General features: G+C 43.6%; 1 protein-coding gene and 1 pseudogene across 5 annotated transcripts in view; one reads left to right on the forward strand and one right to left on the reverse strand.

The window, feature by feature from the left end:
* Positions 1-2,514: 2,514 nt before the first annotated feature.
* LOC109118582 lies at positions 2,515-11,131 on the forward strand (annotated as a pseudogene).
* Positions 11,132-12,460: 1,329 nt separating this feature from the next.
* Positions 12,461-26,890, reverse strand: part of Cep89 (centrosomal protein 89) — a 44,863-nt gene continuing 30,433 nt past the window's right edge. For 3 of the 5 annotated variants that reach the window (XM_010640974.3, XM_019210126.2, XM_010640975.3), the window contains 5 exons: positions 26,039-26,185; positions 24,711-24,852; positions 21,121-21,210; positions 18,031-18,200; positions 12,464-12,928 (listed from right to left, as the gene is read on the reverse strand). In XM_010640974.3, the coding sequence (XP_010639276.1) occupies positions 12,688-12,928; positions 18,031-18,200; positions 21,121-21,210; positions 24,711-24,852; positions 26,039-26,185 (790 nt within the window). In that variant the 3' untranslated portion in view covers positions 12,464-12,687. Of the gene's footprint in view, positions 12,929-18,030; positions 18,201-21,120; positions 21,211-24,710; positions 24,853-26,038; positions 26,186-26,890 lie in introns of all 5 variants that reach the window. The other 2 variants (XM_019210127.2, XM_010640977.3) reach the window with 2 other exon arrangements.

A 26,890-nucleotide genomic window follows, 5' to 3' on the forward strand; every position in this document is an offset into this window, starting at 1 on the left:
ATACGTGTGTGTGTGTGTGTGTGTGTGTGTGCTCCCTGTGACCTCCTCCTGATAGACCCCACTGAGAGAGAAAAAAAATGTTTTGGTGGTATTGGGAATTGAACCCAGGGCCTTTGCAGCTCTGCAGTGAGCTACATCTCCAGTCTATTCTCACCCCCACCCCTGACAAATTCTTCCTAAATTATCTGGACTGAGTTCAAACTTTTTCATTTACTCCAGGGACCAACTTTGTTAACTGATACCAGTAATCCCAACAGTGATTTTTGATAAATTAGGAAAGAACTTTAAGAGCATCCAGAGTTTTGGGGTTAGCATATATGATTACCAATTATATTTGAACTACAGCTTCTGAAATGCTCACTAATGGTGGCCAACAGCAAAGCTTTTGTTGTACTCGTAAGGTCTGACTCAAGCACTACTGAGACCACCAAGGCAGGCAGAGTCTAAGTGACTTGTGATGACTTTATTGCCATCTGAGTGCAGATGGGCTAAGGGTGAGAAGGCCATTGGCACTGAGAGGAGGGCATGAGGGGTTGGTATGGGGCCGTGTAGGTAGGGGAGGGGGCACTGGCCGAGGAAAGTTTAGGTGATGGGCCTGGGGCTGGCTGATAAACAGGGTGGTGGTGAGAGCAGCAGGGCATCTGCTGACTTGGGGGCCTGTCAGTGCATATATTCTGATGACCACTCATCCTGAGCCTCTTTTACCATTTTATAGTCACTCTTAGAAAAAGAGAAGATAAAGAAAATAAAATGAACTACCGTTCGGTTGTCTTTTGTTAACTAACAAAGGGAAACCGTGGAAACCTGTTCATCTTCTGCATCCTTCCGAGCTCCGCCTCCAGGGCTTTGTTCCCCACCATCAGGCTCTTTCTCTGCACTTGCAGAAGCGTCAGCTTCTCCACCAGCTCCTCCATCTCCGCACTCTCTTTCTCTTCCTCCTTCCGCAGCTGGCTGAAGGACAGAGACATCACAGGCTCGGATCCAGGGCACCCAGGACAAAAGGAGGCGTCGCTGCCAGAACGGAGCCCTGGGTGGCACAGAGAGGCCTCAGCACCAGGCCCTGGGGTCCAGCTGCGGGGGCCACGCTTCCTCGATAGTGGTGGTCCCGGGACCCCTGCATGTTTCTGCCCAGTCTTCGTTTCCATCTGTGTATAGACACTCACTCGTATCCTATTCCTTTGAGAAAAAAGTTCAATTTTTTATGTGGCTGAAAGTGCCAGGAGAAAACCCTAAGGCCAAAACCAATTTCACGTGACAATGTAATGACTCAACACGGGCTTTATGGTAAAAGAAACAAACAGAAGGGACTTGGTTGGTGAACGCTAGCTGGGCGCTGTCCAGGCTCTGTAGAGGGGAATCTGCTTTTGGAGCAGGAATACCGAGCAGGGCATGACTTTAAGGTCAGTGTGTCAACTGTGAGTAGAAACACAAAATCCCAAATTCACCTCTTTCACTGCAAACTGAGTTAGCTATTATTTACTGGAGAAGTCAGTGAATTGGGTTCCCAATAAAGGGTAAAGGACAGCGGTGAAAATATAGACTTGTGCTTCCAGCCAGGGTAAAGTTACAGGGGCCGGATGTACTCTTTGGCCAAAAGATTTTTTTAAAAATCGCAAAACAATACTTTTGAGACTTTGGAAAGAGGCAGGGCTGTGACGCCCCAAGTGGAGGACACGGGAGTCTAGAGCAGCTCCACCTCACCGCAGCCCAAACAGAACCTGCGGGGGCTGCTGAGCTGAGTCAGGGAGAGAGGTGGGAGGTTAAGGCAGTGAGTGACCTGTCTAGGGCAGACGGCAGGGAGAGAGGGCGCTGGGGCCCTTCAGGGGTCGCCTTCAGAGGCTGAGCACTGCTCTCTCCCTGTGTGAGAGGAAACTTACCAAAGCCCAGGAAAGAAACACTAGACAGGAGGAGGCAGAAGAATTTCCGGCCCCGGCAGCCACAAATAATGAGAAATAGCACCTGAGCCCAGAGGTCGGAGCGGAAAGTCACATGCTGTAAGGGACACTGAACAGGATCCTCAGAGCCGGCAGGAGGTTGCTCTGGGTACACCCGGGGAGGCCAGTTCTGAGTGAATCCAGCGAATCCAGCGACTGTCCAGGAACTTTAGTGTACAACAGAATGACTCTAACACCCTCTAAAGCAATGCAGTAAATCTAGCGTTCAGCGTAAACATCTACACCATGCAGCACCTACTCAAGCAATATTAATAACATGGTCCATGATCAGGATGAAAACAAAATCAAAGAGCAGATTCAGAAGTGAGAGAGAAGATGGATTTGGTAAGCAAAACTTTTGTTTTTGTACCAGGGATCTAACTTGGGTCCTTGCGCTTGTAAGGCAGGTGGCAGCACCACTGAGCTAAATCCCTGGCCTCCCACAAAGGTTTAAACAGCTATTATGAATGTGCCCCATCTGTTCAAGACAGCAGCGAGAAATAGAAGGATTGAGAGAGAAATGGAAAATACAGAAAACAAAAACTCAGTAGATCTGCTGCTAGAGATGGAAAAACCAACCATGGGAAACGATCGATATTCTGACCAAACACCGCCAGATCAGACGGCGGGAGAAAGTGGAGAAGGCGAAGTCAGCACGGGACACAATGTCCAGTGGGACAGAGGAACACGAAGGGGTGACACGAACAGGGGACACGTCCACGGGACACTAGCAAACAGTCCTAGGAGCGGTGAGAGGGAAAACCAGAAAACAGTACTGATCAATCAGTAGCTGAAATGCTTCCAAATTTGATGAAAGATACAAACCCAGAGACACAAGAAACTCAGTGAATCTCAAGCAGAATAAAGAGGTCAGGCCAGGGCGCATCCTAACTTAATTTCTGTGAATCAGTAATAAAGAAAAACTCCTTGTTAGAAGCCTGACATGTCTAGAGGAGCAAAGGACAAAGAGACTTTCATCAGAAGCAGTGCAAGCCACAAGACTTTGGCGAACATCTTTAGCCAAGATGGAAACACACCCAAAAGCTACTGGATTCAGATTCTTTATCTGTTGAAATTATCTTATCAATAAAGTATTGTAATTTCCCAGTAGAACTACTGTACATCTTTCTATTCCTTACTCTCCGAGATGCTTTGCAAAGGGTTCTTTCCTTCTTTTGGAAATAACACTTTCTATATATTTGTTCCTACAAAGAAGTACAATTAATTTTTATCACTTGAAATACACAAGAACCTTTTTTCCCAGTAACTTTACTAAAATCCCTTATTATGCCATGAGTTCCTGGTAGATTTGTTTTCTACACATAGATTTATATCACTCTGAATAAGGATATTTCTGTTTATGTCTTTCTAATCCTTTTTTTTCATGCCCAGTGGAATAGTTATCACTTAGTAACCAATGTGGTTAGTGTTGCTCAGAAATGGGGTAACAGGGCAACCTTGTTTCCAAGCTCAACAGAAAAGCTTTTAATATTTTCCCCTTTAGCATACTTACTGTAATTTTATTTTTTAATAGAAGCATTAAAGATGGTCTTCTCTATTCCTGATAGTGTCTTCAGACAATATCTAGATTCATGAATGAAAATGAAAAGTAATTTTTCCTTATTGTATCAAGGTTCTATTAACCCCATTAAATTATTTTGGCAGCATTAACTTTGGGGGCGGGCAGTGCAGGTTACAGAACCCAGGACAGGAAGCAGGTATTCTGCCACTGAACAACATCTTCAGCCCAGCATCAACTCTTTCTTTTCTGGAGAAGAGTTTATAGAAGACTGGGAACTGTTTATCTCTTGAGTGTCTGTAGAACTCTGCAATCCAAGTAGGCCTGTTTTCATCAAGAGGTCTTTGATTCAGTTCTTTTAATGATTAAAAGCCTTTCAGGTACTCTTTTTCTTCATGGATCTGTCTTGGCCCGTTATATGTTCTAAGGAATTTGATTATTTCATCTAAATTGTCAAATGTGTTGACATGAAACTATTTCTAGGTACACACAAATTTAAACTTCTCCTTGGAGAATTAAGCCTGTTGTCTTTATGAATTGACCCTCTTTGCTAAATGGTGCTTTTTATGTACTATCTGTCTTGTTTGGAGCTAAAATTAACTACCTCTCTTGGTTTATATTTAAGTAGCACAGTTTTTCCTGCTGTTTAATTTTTTACCTTTCTGAATCCTCATGCTGACCATGTATACTTTAAAGACAGGAGTAGCTTTTTATTTATCCAGTCTGGCAACCTTTGCCTTTAAAACTAGAGTAGGTAGTCTATTTATTATATTTCCTATGGATGTATTTGGCTTTAAGTCTAACCTTTTATTTTGTGTTTTCCATTTTCCCTTTCTTGCCCTCATTTGGATTTTTGTTCTTTTTGAGACAGGATCTTGCTACATGGTTTAACTGGTCTTGAACTCATTATATAGCTTATACTGCCAATCCTCATGCCTCAGCCTCTAGAGTGCTAGAATCACAGATATGTACCACTATACCTGGCATCATTTGCATTATATTTTAACCATTCTTCTTTCTCTGTATTAGCTTAGAAGTTATAGTAGTCCCCCTTTATCTGTGGTTTTTTTGTTTCTGCAGTCTTAGTTACTCACAGTCAACTGTGGTTTAAGAATATTAAATGAGGGGCCAAGGATTTAGCTCAGTGGCACCATACCTGCCTTGCAAACGCAAGGTCCAGAGTTTGATCCTTGGTACCAAAAATAAATTAATTAAAAAAAAAAAATATATATATATATATTAAATGAGCTAAGAAAGATTCAACATGGCTGGATAAAGGAGAAGCCACATTGGCACTACTCGAGAAAATCAACTAAAAACACAAGTAATTGGAAGAAAGGGAGGGACATATATGTTGATGCCAAAATCAATCTGAAATCCACCTGCCTTGCAAGTGAAAGGTCCCAAATTCGATCCCTGGTACCAAAACCAAAACAAACAAACAAACAAACAAAAAATCAATCTGAAACAAGAGACTTATAGATCAAACAAAACATAGACATAGGATTTTATAAAATGATGAACCAGCCCACAGGACTGCCAGTGGGACTGCCACCTGCCCTCAGAGCAGGAACCATCATTCTGGGAAGTTTCCAAAGAACTGGTGGACTGCAATAGTGTGGCAAACTCAAGCCACACAGGGTAAATTTAGGATTTAAGGCCTCTCACCTCTTTTGCCTCCCTGCACACAGAGGATGCTGCAGCCTGCTAGCAAATTTTATTGGCACACACAGGGATGACTGACCACGGAGTGGCTCCCTCACTGATGAGCCACTAGATTTTTTTATTATTGTTGTTGTGTACCATAGTGGCTAACTGGAACCTCTAGTGACATCAAGGTTAGGAGCTTCAGCAGTGATGGTGAAAGTAGTGAGTGGAACAGCACGACTTCTCATGCCCTGCTACCAGTGGCATGAGAGAGGGATGCAGACATGCAGGATTTAAGCAGCCTTAAATGTCATGGGCCATGACAGGGCAGTAAGTGAGGGTTCAGCACTTCCGGCCAGTACAGAGGAGACTGAAGTGGGACCAAGAAGCCTTGGGCTCTCTTTGCAGTGGCAGCATTGGGCAGTAAATTGGCCAACAGAACTCCTGCCACCCTATCACAAGCAGTGTGAAAGGATAGAGATGTGCCAGTGGGAGTGGAACAGAGGAGGCTGCAAGGAGCAGGAGGAGCCAACTGTACATAGGACTGGGAGCAGCCTCAGGCTGCCTCTGTCTGAAGGTACCACCGCAACTGAAAGAGGAATGCAGAGACAAACAGGGTAAGGAGATGTGGGCAGGCTGCTGAGGGACATATAGAAAGGTACCAAATTAGTAATTAGCACAATTACTGGCTGAAGACTGGCCCCAGCCCCCATATCTGGAGGGAAAGATCAGCCCCACACCCAGCACTAATCTTATTGAAGACTTGGGGGGGTTACCAGCACAGTTTTGTTTTTACTTGTTTAGATTTTTACTTTTTTGGTAATGGGGATCGAACTTGGAACCTTTCACTTGCCAGGCAACTGGCAGAACCACTGAGCTAAATTCCCGACCTCACTTTACTTTTACTTATGACTTTTACTTTTTTTTTTTTACTTACTTCTATTGTTTCTTTTGTTCATCTTTTTTCTCTTTCAACTGTCTCTCTTAATTTTTTGATATTTTCATGAGAATGAAGATTGTCACTAATCTTTCCAGTTTGCTTTGATATTCTTTCACTTTTTTCTTCATTCTTTCTCCCTGTTCTCTTCTCCATTTCCCAAAGCTTAGATGATCATGCTTTGTCCTTCAGCCTTGCTTCTACTATATTTCTCTTTTGTCTCTGATTTGTCCCCATCCCTCTTAAATCCCCACACATAAACACAGAATAAAATCACTGTACTAAGGGGAAACTCACTGCATACAAGTTCCTGGTATATGTTGGCTTTCATTATATAACTGTAGATCTTGCTCCTATGGTTAAAGCTACCAAATTAATATTTTCCACAGTTTGTCATTTTCTAGGCTATACTTGATGCTACTGTCTTGCTGATTATATTCTTTTAGTCAGGACATCATACCTGTTGTAATCAACTGTTCTCCCTTGTATGACAACACTGTGATTTTCTGGGGTCATAACCATCACCATATTCGAGTATCAAAGGACTAGGTGCTGAGACAAATAGACAGCAACTTCTCAACACTAACAAATTAAGAAGGTAGGATCCTGGGACAGACACAAAGACCAAGAGTCAGCTACACCTAGAAGGCATTTCTGAGGAATAGACACTCCCTAGGGAAGTCTCAATACTAGTGATAAATCTATCTACCATAAGAAATTTATAAGCATTAGCACAGAAGACAAATAAAAATAGAAAATGACAAGACTGAAGCAAAATGCAACCCCAGGCCTCCAGCCCACCCAGGACAAGTCCAGAGAACAATGAGACAGGAAATCAGAAGCTACCCACCTGAATTTTCTGAAATGATAGCAGCAGAAGTTAAAAAAAAAATTGAACGAGGCTATGGAGAAAATCAGGTCAGAAATAATCTCTCAGGTTAAAAACAAAAGACATGACAATCAAAATGGGCTTGCTCAGTGTATCTAGAGCAGACAGATAAAAAATAGAGGAGCTTAGGAAAATGATGGAAACTATGAATGCCCAACATAAAAAAGAAATGGAATCCATTAAACCTATTCAAATAGATATCGATGAAATTTAAAATTCCATTGAAAGTATACACAATTGGTTAAACCAAGGGAAGGACAGAATATCAGATCTAAAAGACAGCATTATGGTTAGTAACCATGAAAAGAAGAATTTCTTAAAAGTATTAAGACCATGAAAATAAATCCAACAGCTGTAGGATGATGCAAAGAACAACAACATAAAATTAATCAGAGTCAATGAGAAAGCAGAAGACAGCACAAATGCCATAAAAAATCTGTTCACAGAAGTAATGGCAGAAAACTACCGAAACATGAAAAAACAATTTGACATAAAAATAAAGCATATAAAACTCCAATTAGCCAAGACCAAAATAAATCTACACCAAGGCATATAATAATCAAGAGTCTAGAAGTTCAGCACAAGAATAGAATATTAAAAGCTGTTCGAAAAAAGAAACAAATAACCTATAAAGTAAAGCCCATCAAAATCACAGCAGACTTCTCAACATAATCCCGTAAGTCAAGGAGAGCTTGGAGTGAAGTATTTCAAGTCTTGAAAGAAAATCTCAAATCCAGATTGATGTACCCTGTAAAACTGTCTTTCAAAATTGATAAGATAATTCCATGACAAAGAACAACTGAAGAAATCCATGACCACCAAATTAGCTCTTCAAAATGCTCTGAAGGATACTTATTTTTGAGACAGGGTTTTGTTGTGTAGTTTAGGCTGACCCTCAACTCACTATATAGCCCAGCTGGCCTCAAATTCATGGTGATCCTCCTTGCCTCAACCTCTTGAGTGCTGGGATTACAAACATGTGCCACCATGCTTGGCTTTCTTAAGTATATTTTAGAAATGTATAATGAAGACCACATTTCCAAGAATATCAATAGAAAGAATCCATCTGTCAAGGCAAGCAATTACACAGAGGGGAAAGACAGGGAACCCACAACAAGAAAATCATGTGACAAGGATAGGCCAATACATATCAGTTAACCATCAATGTAAATAGTCTCAGTTCATCAGTCAGAAGCGGACTGGCAGAATGAGTCAAAAAACAAGATCCAACAATATGCTGCATACAAGAAACACATTTAACTCAAAAATAAATTCATAGATGGAAAGTCATATGATGGAAAACAATACTTCATGTGGCAGGAAGCCAGAAAAAAGCAGAAGTAGCTATTCTACTTGCAGGCAAAATGAACTTCAAGCCAAATCTGATCAAAAGAGACAAAGAAGGTCACTACATACTTGTTAAGGGAAAACCCCAAGAGCAGGAGATAACAATCATAAGTATATATGCACCAAAACCAGTGCACACAAGTACATAAAACAAATATTAATGGACAAGAAAAATCGAATAAGCACTAACACAATGGTGATGGGAGACCTCAATATCCCACTGTCACAAATAGATCAACTAGAAAAAAATATCAACAAAGAAATATCAGAACTGAACAAACCTGTGAACAAATGGACTTAGTAGATGTCTATAGAGTGTTTCACCCCACAACATCAGAATACACATTCTTCTCAGCTGCATATAGGACTTTCTCCAACATAGGCCCATACTAGCTCATACAACATGTTTAAATAAATGTAAAGGAATTAAAATTATTCCATGCATATTATCAGACCATAGTGCAATGAAATTGGAAATCAATAGCAACAGAAACCACAAAAACTCCATAAACACATTGAGGTTAACACCCTCCTGAAGAAACAATGGGTCACAAATGAAAGAAAAAGATAAAACATTATTTACAATTAAATGATAATCCCGATACAAGATATCAGAATTTATGGGACACAATGGAAGCAGTCCTAACAGGGAAATGTATAGCGGTGATGTCTCACAGCAAGAAAAGAGAGTGAGCCAGTGTGCTGTGCGCCATGGGCCACCCCACTCTCTGTGTGGGTGCTGGGCTACTACTCAGAGAACCCAGCAGTGGCTTCTGGGAGGTCGGCAGGAGGAAGGTCCAGCACCAGGGGGGATGGTGAGCCCCCGCCGCTCTTCAGCCTAGGCACCTAGGAGTGCCTGGTGCTGCTGCTCAGCTCCTTCAAGCTACTGGGCATCAGCAACAATGTGCTGGTGCTCGTCTGTCGTCTACTATGAGCTCCAGCGGCTGCGCTCTCCCACCCACCTCTTGCTCAGCCTCAGTGACCTACTGGTGTCCCTCTTCAGAGTCACCTTTACCTTCATGTCCTGCCTGAAGAATGGCTGAGTGTGGGACACGGTGGGCTGCATGTGGGACGGGTTTAGCAGTAGCCTCTTCAAAAAAGAGTTCTAGTCACAATGCATATGTGATGTATTTTGGCATTTACGGCTAAGATGAAATGCAGGAATGAAAACCACACATCCATTTTAGTATTCTCAGTTGTGATTAGAGGTATTGTTTCTATGCTACTGACTTATTTAAAAAGCTTTAAAAAGGTAACAAGTGAAACAGCTACTACCTGCAAACTTGGTTTCCCTGGAAGACCTGGAACATTACAAGCAAAGATTTTATTTCAGGATAACCACACCTCAGCAGAGCTTCATCCTAGATTCATATTTATTTCCTTCATCGGCATCTGTTACCTGGCTCTTTATTTCCTAGGATGGCAGACAAACTTCCCAGAGTTTGATGTGGTTATAATAGGGACGAGTTTGCCTGAATCTGCCCTTACAGCTGCATGTTCAAGAAGTGGACAGAGGGTTCTAGATGTTGATTCTGGATACTACGGAGGGAATTGGGCTAGTTTCAGCTTTTCAGGATTGCTATCCTGGTTGAAGGAGTGACACCAAGGAAGAAACTGCTGACACATGGCAAGACTTGATCCATGAAACAAGAAGACATCACTCTTTGCAAGAAGGATGAGACCAGCACACAGAGACAGTATTCATGAGATTGGTGCTCTGCAGAAAAATGCTTCCTCGGTGGCATCTTCACTGAACCGCTACATTCTGCAGAGTTGCCTGGAGAAAGGCACTGATCTTTACTAAAAATGAATGCCTGTTCAACATGCCTTATAAATTGATAGCAAGATTTCACTACAAGAAGCTGATGTAGAGAAATCACCAGAGAAAGAAAAGTGCTGTGGGGATGTAACACTTCCAGTTTCAAGTGGAGCTAAGGTTGAAAACAAACCTACAGTAGAAGACAACACTGATCAACCAAAGAGAACCAAAGAGAAAAGTGATTACTTACCCTCAAGTGGTTAAAGAAAGCAGGAGATTTAATATTGATCTGGTGTCAAAGCTGCTGTATTCTCAAGGATCGTTGATTGATCTTTTAATCAAATCAAATGTTAGTTGTTATGCAGAATTTTAAAATGTAACTAGGATTCTTGCATCTCAGGAAGGAAGGTAGAACAGGTAGCCTTGCTCCAGAGCAGATGTCTTTAATAGCAAAGAACCCACTGTGACTGAGAAAAGAATACTAATGAAATTTCTTACATTCTGTTTTGACTATGAACAGTACCCTGGTGAATACCAAGATTTCCAGCAATGTACTTAAAAACTAAACTTTCTGAGTACTTAAAAACTAAAAAACTAACCCCCAACCTCCAACATTTTGTACTACACTTAATTGCAATGACATCGGAATCATCTTGTACTACATTAGATGGCCTTAAAGCAACAAAAATTTCCTTCTGTGTCTCGGACGGGTTGGCAACACTCCTTTAATTTCCTTTCCATGACCAAGGAGAAATTCCTCAATGTTTTTGCAGGATGTGTGCAGTTCTGGGTGGAATCTATTGTCGTTGTCATAAAATCCAATGCCACGTGGTTGATAAAGGATCTGGAAGATGTAGTCATAGATCACTTTGGTCAAAGAATAAATGCTAACTATTTTATTGTGGAGGATAGTTACCTTAATAAGGAAACATGCTCAGATGTGCAGTATAAGCAGATCTCAAGGGCAGTGCTTGTTACAGATCAGTCTGTACTAAAGACAGACTCTGATCAGCAGATTTCCATTTTGATAACTTTTAAATATAATGCTAAAGCCTGCAGGGATCTCTTGAATTCCTGGGTCATTTTTAATAGTTGGTGATTTTGGATAATAACCCGATCAGGAATTTTCTGGTGCCTTTTAATACCTTGCTGGGACCAAGAAAACTGCAGTTTCCTGCTCGGATTGCAGACCTGTGCGATGAAATGCACAGAGCCCCTCCCAGCAGTCCTAGCTCCCCTGGCTCCAGTGTGGCCCCGTTTCCCACCCAGCCTCCAGCCCAAGGCCCTGGTATACCCAAGCTCTCCTCTGCCCCCAAGGGCCTTCCCTTTCCACCCTTCTCCAGCCCCCAAGCCCTGTTCATTCTGCAATTCCTCCACGAGGCACCTCATTTGTCCTCTCTTGGAACTCACAAGCGGCCTTGCCTTTCTCTGTTTTGCCTGCCTCATCCTCCTTTGCATCCTAACCTCACGGCCATCACTCACATCCTGCAGTGCCCAGCAGGAAGGGGGCAGTGACTAAGCGCTGCTCAGCCCCTACCTCTGCCGTGATTACGACGTGGTCCGGGCGTCTCCAAACTTGCAAAGCACATCTGAAATGTACAATAAACTTACAGCAGAAATGTAAAGATGTTCACTTCTCAATGAATAAAATGCTCTCATAAGGCAGAAAAAGAGGGGGTGCCCACAGTGGCTCCCTCCAACAAGCCACCCACAGCATGGGATGTTTTGTGGACATTTGCCTAAATTCCTTTGAAATAACATCAAAGTTGTCTGCCAGGCCATCTTCCTGGGAGATGTTACACAGTTTTAAATCTTGCTGTGTGTGCCTATCCTTTTTCAAATAAAGTAAAATTAGGATGGTTTAACTCTTGATCAGGCTTAATAAATATGTAAAAGAAACATAGCTTTCTATCTCATCTTTCCATTTAGCAAGCACAGAGCACATGCATAACTTCTGTACTGGACAGGGGCTATTTCACCCTAAAGCGACACAGCGCCCAGCTGGGGTGGGGGAGGCGGTGTGGGGCAGGACATTCACGGTCCACCCCTTTCACCGTGGTTTGCAGCCCTCCCAGCCTGGGGTCCCGAGTTCTCCCAGCAGGCCTGGCAGCATCTGCTTGTGCAGCAGGCAGAGTGGAACAGAGCCACAGCCCCTGTCTTTCTCGGTGACAGCAGTGGAAGAGGGACCCCTGGCTCAAAGCCAGGACGGTCTTCAAAGGAAGAGCCACACGGCTGCAGAATAAATTAGCTTCCCAGGAGGTCAGCGAAGGGCTAGGACAGAGGGCATAGCACATTCTGTATGGAAAATCAGCACCCGATATATTTACAAGGCAAGCAAACACTGTCTGGGCCCAGTGGAGAGCTGCGCTCTGAGAGGCTGAGGCAGGAGGATTGTAAATTTGACTTGCCTGGGCAATTCAGTGAGAAAATAAAAACATAAATAAAAAGGGCTGGGCATGTAGCTCAATGCAAAGGGGTTCAATATTCATATAATAATACCAAAAATGTAAATTTAAAAAAGAAAGCAAAATGTAAAGACACAATTAAGCATCTGTGATGATTTATTCTTCCTGGTGCTGCAGCACTTGGTGGGCTTCTGAAAGTGGCCTCAATGCGGTGCCTTCTCCTGGGGCAAGGGCTGCCTTCCCCATAGGTCTAAGCCTTGAGCTCCTGTAGACTCCGGTGGGTGGAAGCAGGGGGCTTCGGGTCACAGCAGCTGAAGCTGCCGCCATCTAGAAGGTCTCCCTGGGAGGTGCCCTGGAGGCCGGGGTCCTCTGCATGCTTGGTGTCGGCCTGCGTGCCTGTTCTGTCCAGTGTGGCCTGGAGCAGGGCTCTCATCCTTTGGTTCTCCTTGGAGGTAGACTGCCAAACAAACTCCAGCTCACCTTCCATTTCTCTGAGAGCAATAAACAAAACCAAGAAAACGCTTACAGTAGCACAATGAAAACAATATTTGCAGAGTCCTTAGGAACCCTAAAAGAGCAAGATTTCAAGAGAAAGGCTGCGACACAGCAGAGAGCAGAGCCTGGATGTTGAATTAAGCACCCAGGGCCCCTGGAAATGGAAGTACAAGGGCACAAACTGCGGAAAGGATTTCTTACTTAAAGCCAGGTGTGGTGGCGCATGCCTGTAATCCCAGCACTCGGGAGGCTGAGGCAGGAGGTTCAAATGTTCAAGCCCTGCCACGGCAGCCTAGTAATTAAGAGAGATCCGGGTGCAAAAAGGAAGTGTGGGAAGATTTCTCATTTTCGCCTCTTAAAAGTTTTGCCTTCTTGACTTTGGCATTAAGACACATAGCCTCTGATCCCTAAAGAATGAACACATGCACATATCAGAGTGAAACAGTAATTGCAGGTGTGACACAAGCCAGTCAGACACCGCAGCACCATGGTGGCTGTGACCACCACCTCACAGGGCCATGAGGCCCCCAGGAGTGTGGGCGAGAACAGCAAGCTTTGGGAGGAGCAGGCTCAGGACAGCAGGTGTGGAATGGCCTGCTCCTCCTCGGACACTGCCAGATAGTTCTGGAAAATTCTAGAACTGAACTGGCAGGTGGACTCAGTGCGACTGTTTAATATTGAGGGTGGCCAGGCTGACTGGCCCACAGTCACTTTTCTTAAGAGATGCTGCTTCCTTTGGAGTCCCATGAAGCCTACGGAGAGTAGGCACAAATGGAGAACATTTAGTAAAAGAAGTCAGACATAGGGGAAAAACCCTACACTATCTCCTATGTGAAATCTAAAAAGGTGATCTCAAAGAGACAAGGGAGTTTAAGACAGGGTCTCACTATGTTGCTAAGTTGCCCAGACTGTGCTTGAACTTAAAATCCTCCTGCCTCAGCCTCACAGATTGCTGGGATTATAGGCCTGTACTACATGTCTGATTCAAAATTATAGTTAGAAGGAACAAATTCTAGTGTTGCATTGCATAAGAGGGTGACCACTGTTAGCAATAATTTATTGTACAGTGTATTTCCAAATAATGAAAATGATTGCAGGTTTCATACAAAGAAATTATAAATGTTTGAGGTGACAGATTGCTAATTACTCAGATCTGATATCACACAAGGTATACAAGTATCAAAAAAAAATCACCTTATACCCCACAGATCTATACAATTATTATGTGTCTGTTTGAAAAGAAAAAAAGGATGCCGGGTGTGGTGGCACGTGCCTGTAATCCTATCACTCAGGAGGCTGAGGCAGGAGGATCGCTTTGAGTTCGAGACCAGCCTGGGCCACACAGTGAGTTCCAGGTCAGTCTCAACTACATAGTGAGACCCTGTCTCAAAAAACCAACAAAAAAAGAGAAAAAAAGGAAATAAGCCCAATAAGGCAAGAGTCAACAATACAAGATTTATTTGTTGGTTTGTTTTGGGTTTTCTTGAGACAGAATTCTACATGTTGTTCGGACCGGACTTGAACTATGTAACCCCGGCTGGCCTGGAACTCTTGACAATTCCCTTGCCTCAGCCTCCCAAGTGCTGGGATTATAGGCATTTGTCACCAAGCCTGGCAACAAAATGAGATTTAAACACTATCCCCATCCCAATTTGAGATATTAGAATGGTCACGTACAATATAAAATAACTATGAATGAGATATTAAAAGAAATAAAAGATATATAAAAATAAGCAAAGACCAAGAGTTTATTTTTAGATGATAAGTTGCTTTTAAAAATAACGAAAAGAACTTCTGAACATTAAATATAGAGTTATTTTAAAAATGGATTGATTAAACAGATAAGAAAAGAATTGGTAAACAGCAATATTGAGCTGAAGAACTTATCCAAAATGTGGACCAAAAAAAAAGAAAAAAGAGAGACACAAAAATATAAAAATAAGGAATAAGGGGAATCAACAGCAAGGCCTGACAAACATCTAATCTGAGTTCCAGAAGGAAATGAAGAAAATGTGAGAAAAAACAGGTTTTTATGAGGCAATGACTAAGAATTTTCTAGGACTAATAAAAGATACAAAATTAGGTGTACAGAGTGTACTTTGAGGTGGACAAATAAAAAGAAATTCATAAACACAAAATAATGAAACCAGAGAACACAAGAGACAGAGAGGAATTTACAAAGGGCACGAACTGGGCATGGTGGGGGCAGGAGGGTCACAAAGTCAAGCCCAGCCCAATTAACACAGTGACTTAGTGAAACCCTGTCTCAAAATTTAAAATTTAGCTGGGCGTGGTGGTGCATGCCTATGATCCCAGCACCGGGGAAGCTGAGGCAGGAGGATCACCACAAGTTTGAGGCCAGCCTACACTACATAGTGAGCTCAAAGCCATCCTGAATTATATAGCAAGACCCTGTCTCAAAAAGAAAAAAGAAATTTAAAAGTTTGAAAAGGTCTGGGGATGCAGCTCAGTGTAAAGGCCGTGGGCTCAACCTCCCAGTATTACAAAAAATAAATTAAAATGTAAATAAATAGGCAACAGAAGCGATAGACCGCCTGTTTTTAAGAATAATTAAAAGGCTTCTCAACAGCAGCAATGAAAAAGACAGTGGAATGTGCTGACAGAAAATGTCAAGGTAGGAAGGAGTCTGTATCTAGAAAAAAATCAACATTTAATTTCTGGGGCTAAAAATAATGATAACAACAGATTGTTGTTTTAACTTTCAGGTATCTATTGCTCAGACTTACTTAGACTAGACAAGGACAACATATAAAGAGTATAAATAAGCCCGGTGTTGCATGCCTGTGACCCCAGCACTCTGGGAGGCTGAGGCAGGAGGATTCTAAATTAAAATCCTGTCTGGGCAACCTAGTGAGACCTATGTCATTAAAAAAAAAACCAGAAGCTGGGCGTGGTGGTGCACACCTGTAATCCCAGCACTTGGGAGGCTGAGGCAGGAGGATCACTGTGTGTTCAAGACCAGTCTGGGCTACACAGTAAATTCTAGGTCAGTCTCAACTACATAGTGAAACCCTGTCTCAAAAAAACCAAAAAAAACAGAGCGAGAGCTGAGAATACAGCTTAGTGCAAAGACCCTGGATTTATTTAACCCTAGTACTCCCCCAAAAAAGTAGAATAATTAAAATAAAGCATCATATCTCATATTTGGGGAGAAATATAACAATGCTGATTAAATTTAGATTTTTAAAACTCAATGTGCAAGGTAAATTTTAAAGGAATTCGCAAAAGAAGAATATATAATTTTTAAACCATCAGAGGGCAAGAAAATGAAAAACAAATGTAATTCAAACCTCCTGTCTGGAGAAAAACTCGGTATTCGTCTTTTTCCAAAGTGACTGTTTTATAGTGGTCAGAACTTCTGTGACTACAAAGTCCACGTTAGACAGAGTCTGCTTTGCCTGGCACTAAGAAGAGTGGCAGGGGCTGGGGTGTGGTTCAGTGAAGGGCACTTGCCCAGCCTGTGTGGCCTTGAGTCCCATCTCTGGCGCTGACAGGAGATAGGGTGTGGCGAAGCTGGCTGGAAAATGTGCGGGACCAGTCGACTGCAAGACCGCAGGACGGCTCCAGATTATTCCTAGGACCCCATGTGGAGAACTTCTCGGGGCCCCCGTGAGATGTGGGCTGCACCCGAGGACAGACGCCCCCAGGAGCCCGCTATCATGACTCCACACGGCCCATCCTGTGCCTCCCAGACACAGGGTGTACTTTTGTTTTTATCTCTTCTTCTCTTTTATTTGGCTCAAGTTTGCTCTGCAGAGCCAGTTTTTCCCTTTCCCCTTCACCCCTCACTTTTCAAACTTTTGGCATTTTTGGCTTGTCTCGTCCAATTTGTTCAAGGCAGGAAGGACCCGGAACATGTTGAACTGGTGAGCGATTTCTAAAGGAACGACCTGGTAACAGCACATGCACACACGCACACACACACACACACACACACACACACAAAACAACCCAGAATCTGGCTACTGGGTGTAGAAGTAAACATAGTTTTAATTGGCCCGTATTTGATTAACCACGCTAATACGCCCTTAGACGTAGCCTGGTCGGCTAGCAGATAAGGACACACAGGCTGAACAAAGACTCAGGCCAGAGATAAGATGCTAAACAAGTCTTCTGGAATCCTGGGAAGCCAAAAGGCTAAAAATAACTACAAAGGGAAATGCAAGAGGAGATAAAAAGAGAAGGAGGGGTAGGAAAACAGGTGTGGGGTGAAATAAACTGCTTATAGACTGTGAACCCCGGGTCCCAGGCCATGGGAGATGTGGAGAGGGACCCCTGCAGGTAAGAGTAAAAACAGCTTCTCAACTGGAGTGTGCCTGTCCCTGTATAGCCACTGCTCTTGCAAGAGTTTGGACTGAAAGCCTGGCTTCCACTGACTCTGGAGTCCAATTCCTCTTTGGTCTGGACAAGCGAGATCATTTCTTCCTCTGGGGAACACAGACAGACATCCACGTTTGCACGGTGTCACACGCAGTAATTACACTTGGAGAAAATCACAGCCAAGAAGTACTGAATTTTGTGACTGAATGAGTTTATGTTCCAGCTGGTCAAAGACAGCCAACCATGTGAGGGCGGCGGCGCTCCCTTCACGCAACACGTGACGCCCCCTAGTGTCTGTAACGCACTGACCTGCAGTCAGAGGGCAGATGTGTAATGTACAAAACCTCACCTCCTCAGAAACACACTTGCCCATACAATTAGAGTTACAATCTTACAAAAAGTAACAATCAGAGATCTTAAAGTTCTCAGAAATTAAAAAAAAAAAGAAAGCAAGCATTTAATCAAAGATTAATAAAATCTCCCAAGGAAAAGAAATGAAACAAAAATACCAAAGCGGAGAATAAAAGGAGACACAGGGCTCTGGAGTGTTTTTGGAAGTCTAACTCTAACTTGAATTTTAAAAAGAGAGTAAAGAAAATGAGAAAATAAAAATCAATGCCAATGCTAACCTCAAATAAAACCAAAATGTGAAAACAGCATCAAGCAAGCAAACAACAGGCCCTGAAGATTTACCAGGAAATTTCCTGAAACATCCAGAGGGCAGATGCCCGCTGGGGCCCTTGGCTGCAGGCCCTACCTCCTCTGCTGCAGGGCCTCGTCCAGCACCCCCTGCTTGTCCTGCAGCATCCGGTGCAGGTGCCTCATCTCCTGCTGGTAGCGAGCTGTCTTGCCGGCGAAGTCCTCCTGCTGCTCCAGCAGATGGTAGCTGATGCTGCCCATCTTCAGAGAAGTCTGCTTTCTGTATCCCTGAGGGGACAAGGGGCTCTGTGAGCAGGAAGGCCACCTTCTGGTCACTCTACCCACCTACTTTCATGCTGTTGGGGGTCAATGGAGTTCAATAAGCCCTGTGTAAGGGTGACCAGAGTCAGCAAGGGTGGGGATCCTAAAAGTTATAAAAAAGAGCTGGCCATGGTAGTACATGACTATAATCCCAGCACTCTGGGGAGACTGAGGCAGGAGGATCCCAAATTCAAGCCCAACCTGGGCAACTTAGCAGAGATCCTGTCTCAAAAGTGTGTGTGTGTGTGTGTGTGTGTGTGTGTGTATGTATGTGTATGTATATATATGTGTATATATATATATATATTATATGCATGCCAGGCATGCCTATGATCCTAGCACTCAGGCTAAGGCAGGAGGATGGCTGCAGGTTCAAGGGCAGCCTGGGCTACACAGTGAGTTCAAGGCCAGCTTGAACTAAATAATGAGACCCTGTCTCAAACAAACAAAACAAATAAATAAAAAGAAAAAACGCCTGGAGATGTAGTTCAGGGTGAAGGCCCTGGTTCAATTCCCAGTACAATACTCACAAACACACACACACAGATCATAAAAAAGAATAAAAGAATTTCAGGTACAATAAAACTCAATTTGCATTATATCGTTTTATATGGTATGACTAAAAATTAAACAAAATGTATCACCATCGCAGAACAAACTGGCTGTTCTTACAAATTACTCTACTTCTACATTTTCTTCAGGGAAAACTTTTATCCATTGGTTAACTGATAATAACTGGTACCCAAGCCAGGCATGGTAGCAGGCATGTGTAGTCTTAGCAACTTGGGAGGCTGAGGCAGGAGGACTGTTTCAGCCCAGGAGTTTAAGGCCCACCTGGACAACACGGTAAGAATCCAAGGTGTTTAAAAACAAAAAAAAAATCAAACCACAAACACCAAAGAACTAATGTCCACACTTGACAACTAACTGCTGTGCCTTATCAGGGAAACCCTACACAAGTCAACAAGACCTGTCATTCTCTGCTGTTAAACGGATGGCAAAGGTATAAGTATGGCTCGTTATTAGCCCTCTTTCCTTTTTATTGTATAGTTTTCAAGGTTCTCACAAGCGGAGCATTCCTAAAATTGTTGTCACAGTTCTGCTATGTAATTCACATGAACTCAATATTTTAAAGACATTCTGATAACCAGTTTTTAAATTCCCTCTGGCAGGAGAACGGGTTGCATGCATGTTTTACATTTCCAGGTGAAATAAACTTTATTTTTTATTAATTAAAAAAATTGGGGGGGGTTGAACCTAGGGCCTTCCCACTGAGCTACATTCTCAGCCCCTTTTTTATTTTTCAGTTTGAGACAGGATCTTGCTAAGATCATTAAATTGACCAGACTGAGCTCGAACTTTCAATCCTCCTGCCTCAGCCTCCCAGAATTACAGGTATGTATCACCTTTCTGCCTTCTGATTTTGTTCATTAATTTCTGGTTTTCACATTTGTACTCAACAAATGTCTACAGTATTTCTACTTTGGGATTTACTGAAGTATTCTTTGTAGCCAAAGTGAACAATTTGTGTTTTATTACTTATATATACATAAACACATCCCGTTCCTTATGTTGTCACATCTATAGCTTTACTTATTTTTGTTTAACCTTGATTGGCTTAGAGTGAGAGAAATTGAAGCTCTTATTATCATCTTTTATTATCTTCCACATTTATTATTATATTTTCATTTTTCCTTTGTGTTTCCTATAGTTTATAAATTCGCTGCTGTGTTATTTAATACACAGGTAATCACAACAACTACATATTATTTCTAATTTTTAGCATTATGAAGGCCTTCCTCATTGTTTTGTTGTTGTTGTTTGCAGTACTAAGGATTGTACTCAGCTACATCCCCAGCCTTTTTAAATTTTTGAGATAGGGTCTTGCTATATCAGTAACTTGTGAGCCTCCTGCCTCAGCCTCCTCCTAGACCTTCCACTGCTGGTGCTACCTGGCCTGCCCGGTAGAATCCAGGCTGTCTGGTGAGGCTGTAGCTGCAGGCTGGGGACCAGGAGTTGGGACACAGTCTACAAGGAGGGGGCACTGGTTAGGAACAGACCAGGGCAGGTACAACAATGCTTACTCTGGGCAGAGAAATGGGAGGGAGCAGTAAGGATGAAGGCAAGAAGGCAAGAGGCCAAGGCTGCTCTCTACCTAGACCAACAAATGTGGTCTTGATGACAGAGCAGACAGTCACTTAAAAATACAACCTGGAGAATTTCTGCATCTTTTTTTAAAAAACAAATTCCTGTATGGTATTTTGTTGGGAAGAAAGACAAAATTTATCTGATGAGTTAAGACAGTGACCATGAACAGTTTAGAGACTGATGCTCAAACTGCAACCCAAAACCCATTTATCACGAAGGGGCAACACTGCAATTAAACCTGAGTATCTGGTCCTCAGCAGCTGGGTGCCTTGGCTCACGTGCCCGCTGCAGCACACATGCCATAGGTTCGCCAACACTGAGATGCTATTTCTGACAGCAAGACCTTGTATTGCTTTACTCTGTGGATGACAAGTGACACATGCATGCAGAAATGCCATTTTCTTGATTCACTTTGATGGCGCATGCCTGTAATCTCAACACTTGGGAGCTGAGGCAGGAGGATTCCTGTGAGGTCAAGACCAGTCTGGGCTACACAGTGAGTTCAAGGTCAACATGAAGTACACATAGTGAGATCTTGTCTCATACCCCCAGCCCCATAGCATATACAGGTACAAATTCCCTTTGATGAATGTTATCATTATGTATGGCTAAAATGTACCAATAAAATTAATTTTTTAAAAACCCCATCCCTAAAGTCACTTTTTAAAACAGAAAATCTACATTTGTGAGACCTCTTTCCCATTGGAAAATGGGCTCTCTTAGAGTAAAGCACACTTACCTTGATTTTCTCCTCTAACTTTCCCAAGCGAATATTGCCTTTTAGGATCTTATTGAGGGCTCCGTTTTTCTCATTTTCTAAACATTTAGCCTAAGGAGAAAGGCAAAAACAAAAACAAATGGGGTCTCAATTTTACAGAAAAAATTAAAATGATGAAAAGTTTCTTGGGCTGGCAATACAGCTCAGTGCTGGGGCACCGGCCTGACATGGGTGAGGCCCTGGATTTGGTCTCTGCACCACGGGGGAGAAACCCTCTTGTGTAGAGTCATTCCGCAGGAGCAGTCCCCATTCTGCCCCGTCCTGTCCCTCCCACCTCACCCCACTGCCACGGTGACAGCTACGAGCAGCTATGGGCTGGGGTCTGACCAGGACTAAGTGAGGCCATCACACTGGGCACAGAGGGGTCGGTGTCCAGGCCCCACAGATAAGGGAAAGGTGTGACTGTTTCCAGAGCACAGCTTTATCCTCACAGAAAACAAAACTCCTTTAAGCACAACCGAGGAACAAGTACTAAGGTGCAAGTAAATCTGTCCCTGGACTGACTTGATTAAGGACAGCAAATGAAGGATAATAACATGAACACACAACACTGTTCTCCACACCAGAACGCCAGACAGCACCTTCACAGGGGAGGCACTTGAAGCTGAATGAGTTAAATTAATGTGCAGACGGAAATGAACCCCCACACGCTATTCTTTATTTCACTTGTCAATATTTAAGAAAAAGAAAAGGTGGACATTTCTTCTGAAGCAGTACGATGGTGGCGGTTCGACTTTCCAGAAAAGAAAGATAAGACACCGAAAAGTAAATACTGAAACCCTCAGTTAGAAATTAAGACGTCAGAGTTGAGGAGTATGACGTCTCCCACAGAACCCTGATAAATGAGATGGGAGATGGTGCCTGGGGAAGGGCAGAGTGATCTCAGCCACAGGAAGTCAGCAGGCCCTCCCAGAGTGGAGTGGGGTGGGGTCTCTCCCGGGGCCCAGGAGACCCAAATGGGACAAGGCGGGAGGATACGTTCAGACCCGACGGGGCAGAGGGCAGCAGGACAGCCGCTGCCAGGCCTGGTCCTGGACTAGAGGAGCGGCCCTGGCACCTCAGGGCCAAGGGGTCCCAGGCGTTGGGCAGCTCCCACACACCTCCCTGTATAGACAGCACTGTCTCTGTGTACACAGAGCTCCCTCGCGACAGGTGGAGCTGGAGTGGGTGACAGCAGCTCCACCTCCGTTTTGTTTCAGCTGCAACTCAGAAGGGCCTGAGGATTCTGGACCTCAGCCAGGCTTTCAGGTCAGGGCAGGAGGATATTTTATTTAATACTTGGGCACACAGTATGCGCTTCTATTTCTATTTCCAGGCCTGGCCCACAGATGCAGCTTGGGCTCAAGGGGGACCAAAAGCATGAGCGTCAAGGACAATCTTCCTCATAGACAACTGACGTTCGGTGGCCTATGAGGGAGGCGTGCGGCTCCCTGCCCCCCTGCCCTGAACACAAGATGGCTGTGCATTCAACGTGACACTAACATGTGGCAGGCAGGTCCCCAGGAACATCTGCTACAACACTTCACATTTTCCAACAATCTTTTCCTGTGCCCTCTGGATCTCCAAGTGGGTGAGGTCAGCGGCACAGCAGAGAAAAATGGGGACTTAGTGCTGTTATAGAAAGGCCAGTGCTTTGGTTGGGACAGGAATTTTTCAGGAGGGAGACAACCAGGCCAGGAGGTCTGAGTGCCTTCACGGTTCCTGCCATGCTGTGTCCAACTAAGGCAAACTGGTTTCTAGAAGACTCCACTTCTTAGAAGTCACCAGTAACATACAACCAGGCTTACCACACTCCTAACAGCGACTGTGAGGGTTGTAAAAGAATATTTTATAACATTAAATATAGAACAGTATTTTTGGTTTTTTTTTAAGACAGGGTTTTACTATGTAGACTGACCTGGAACTCACTATGTAGCCCAGGCTGGTCTCCAACTCACAGTGATCCTCCTGCTTCAGCCTCCTGAGTGTTGCGCCACCAAGCCCGATCTCAGAACAGTATCTTGATATTAAAAACAAAGACCCACAGTTTTCCCTAAGAGCTGCCTGCTGTCTATATTTCCTCCCATGTGAACAATTTCCGGTGGAGGAAATGAGCCGCTTTCCCCCAAGTAGCAGTGAGCCTGTGACACATCCCGACAGCTCACTCAGCCCTGGAGAAGGGAAAGCTCTGACTTTCCCACGACGTCGACTGGCTTCCTTGGTCCTGACACCCATTCGGCTACCGCTTGTAGCTTGTAATTCTACGCTACAGAAATTGCAACGCTGCTCAAACACACTAAAGCCTACACGTACACCGCAGAAAAAACAAGATGCAGGTAAGAAAGACTTTTGAAAAAGAAGACTGCCTGGAATTCCACCCCTTCGCGACAGCCCACCCATACAGTTGAGGATAAACCCCAGCAGGCCTTTTCCATCCACATGGCTCAGCATACCACAAGCCACCTCTTGCCACACGATCTGCTGCAGGTGTCTTTCTGACTCGGTGGAATTGCCCAGAATCACGCTCGCACCTCGGTCCTGCTGGCTGTGCCACACTTCGACACCTGGGACACTGATCACTGCCTGGTTCCCTCCCTCGGGACAGCAGCTTTGGGAAACAACACAGGAGGAATACCTCTGTGTGGGAAGCCACGGGTTGATGCTTGTTGAACTGTGTCTACAGGATGAGCTCTATTTAAGCTGATTTTTAAAATTTTTTTAGTGCCAGAAATCTCAGTGCGTTTTAACCACACACTCCACTGAGCCGCACCCTGCCCTGTGCCTATGATCCTTGGGTTCTGTCTTCAAATGGGGACAACGTCAGACAGCATAGAGCCGCACGTGTGAAAGAAACAAGTGATGTATGCTGCTCCTACTGAGTCAGGTGGCCTCATTCCTCAGTTTACCTTCCAAACATTTGTCACTATTGAAAACTGTGTGTTAATTGCCTTTTAAAAATGTTTCTGCCCATGGTTAAAAGTCCGATTTTGGAGAATTTGGAAATGTATGGTCGATTTGGGGGCCGGGGTTGTGCTGGGGATCGAACTTGGGTCTTTGCATTTACATGGCAGGTGGCGGCACAACTGAGCTAAATTGCCAGCCCTGGTTGACATTTCTAAAAAGGGAACTTTTTAGCCGGGATTTAGCTCAGTGGTTCTGCCACCTGCCTTGCAAGCACGAGGACCTGAGTTCAATTCCCAGTACAAAAAAAAAGGGTTGGGGGAGCTCTTTAGGAGAGTCAGTTTCTAAAATACTTTTCTTTCTTTTTGGTACTTGGAACCTTGCATTTGCGAGGCAGGTGGTGGAACCACTGAGCTAAATCCCCAGCCTTCTGAAAAATCACTTGTTTTTGTTTTTTGGGCTTTTTAGTTATTTTAGACAAGGTCTTGCTATTAGTTCAGGCTGGACTTGAACTCACCACGTTGCCCAGGTTGGCCTTGAACTTGCAGTGATCCTCCTGCCTCAGCCTTCTGAGTGCTGGAATTACAGGCACATGCCATCACGCCCAGCTAAAAAAACATTTTTGCCTATTAACTTTAACCGTATTACTTGACGTAACTGGGAAAACTTACCAAATACATAAGACTGTCTCGTTCCTGTGTCACATTCTCTGCCAGACCAACAAGGTTTGCCAGGTACTGGTGAGCGGACATTTCATTTCCAACGGCTTTTTTCACTTGCTTTTTGAGGACATCAATTTTCTTTTGGTATCTCCTGGAGAATCCCCCCAAAACAGTAAAATAAAAAAACTGATTAGCCTGCCTGGCTAGGGCACGGTGAGTATCTGTCTTATAAGAACAAGCATATTAACGTGGAGACACCATTCTTAGGGTTCAGGGTGTGGCTTAGAGGCAAAGTATTTGCCTAGCAATGCTTGAGGTACTGAGTTCAACCACTCCCTCATCGCTTCTCGGCCTTTTGACTAAGATCAAATGTAGTATCTGAGTTCAATCACCCAGCACTGCCTAAAAATAATAATAATTTTAAAAAACACAGCATTCTAAAATGCTATTGTTCAGCAATGTAAATCTTTTTTTTTTTTCTTTTGGTACCAGAGATTGAACTCACAACCTTGCATTTGCAAGGCAGGTGCACTGTCACTGAGCTGAATCCCCAGCCAGTTTAAATCTTCTATTAAATTTAAAGATGAAAAGATGTAAGTGAATTCAATTTAAAACTAAGTAAATAAATTGACTCCAAATTAAGTTAACAGGTTTCATAAAATGTCTTATAATAAATAGGCCAATTAAATATTATTCTATTAACTTTTTTTTTTTGGTACTTAGGACCTTGTGCTTGCAAGACAGGCAGAGGCACTACTGAGCTAAATCCCCAGCCCTCTATTAACTTTTTGACTCATGTTCAGAAAGATATTTTCTTTTTCCCAGAATCAGAAAAAAAAAAAAAAGATATTTCCTTTCTCTTTTTTGTCAGGGGCGGGGTGTTTTGATACAGGGTGTCACTACGTAGTTCAGATTTGTCTTAAATTCACTACAGAGGCCCTAGCCTCTAACTCACAGCAATCCTCCTGACTCAGCCTCCCAATTGCTGAGATTACAGGTGGGTGCTACCACACCCAGGTTGAAAGATACTTTTTAAAAAGGTACTCAGTAATAGCAACATAGACTTTTGGAAAATGGTCAGGAAAGAGCTTCTAGAAAATCCAAAGTCATAGGGTTAGCATATATTATTATCAACCATATCTGAGGTACAGACTTGTGAAATGCTGCTTAATGTTGGGCAATAGAAAAGCTTTCAGTGTATGTATATTCTGATATCCACTCATCCTTATCACTCTTAGCATTTTATAGTCACTCTTAGAAAAAGAGAAGATAAAGAAAATAAAATGAACTACCGTTCGGTTGTCTTTTGTTAACTAACAAAGGGAAACCGTGGAAACCTGTTCATCTTCTGCATCCTTCCGAGCTCCGCCTCCAGGGCTTTGTTCCCCACCATCAGGCTCTTTCTCTGCACTTGCAGAAGCGTCAGCTTCTCCACCAGCTCCTCCATCTCCGCACTCTCTTTCTCTTCCTCCTTCCGCAGCTGGCTGAAGGACAGAGACATCACAGGCTCGGATCCAGGGCACCCAGGACAAAAGGAGGCGTCGCTGCCAGAACGGAGCCCTGGGTGGCACAGAGAGGCCTCAGCACCAGGCCCTGGGGTCCAGCTGCGGGGGCCACGCTTCCTCGATAGTGGTGGTCCCGGGACCCCTGCATGTTTCTGCCCAGTCTTCGTTTCCATCTGTGTATAGACACTCACTCGTATCCTATTCCTTTGAGAAAAAAGTTCAATTTTTTATGTGGCTGAAAGTGCCAGGAGAAAACCCTAAGGCCAAAACCAATTTCACGTGACAATGTAATGACTCAACACGGGCTTTATCGTAAAAGAAACAAATAGAAGGGACTTGGTTGGTGAACGCCAGCTGGGCGCTGTCCAGGCTCTGTAGAGGGGAATCTGCTTTTGGAGCAGGAATACCGAGCAGGGCATGACTTTAAGGTCAGTGTGTCAACTGTGAGTAGAAACACAAAATCCCAAATTCACCTCTTTCACTGCAAACTGAGTTAGCTATTATTTACTGGAGAAGTCAGTGAATTGGGTTCCCAATAAAGGGTAAAGGACAGCGGTGAAAATATAGACTTGTGCTTCCAGCCAGGGTAAAGTTACAGGGGCCGGATGTACTCTTTGGCCAAAAGAGATTTTTTTAAAAATCGCAAAACAATACTTTTGAGACTTTGGAAAGAGGCAGGGCTGT

This window comes from Fukomys damarensis, unplaced genomic scaffold, assembly GCF_012274545.1.
Source record: "Fukomys damarensis isolate Sample0158 unplaced genomic scaffold, DMR_v1.0_HiC HiC_scaffold_19, whole genome shotgun sequence".
Taxonomy (NCBI): Eukaryota; Metazoa; Chordata; class Mammalia; order Rodentia; family Bathyergidae; genus Fukomys; species Fukomys damarensis.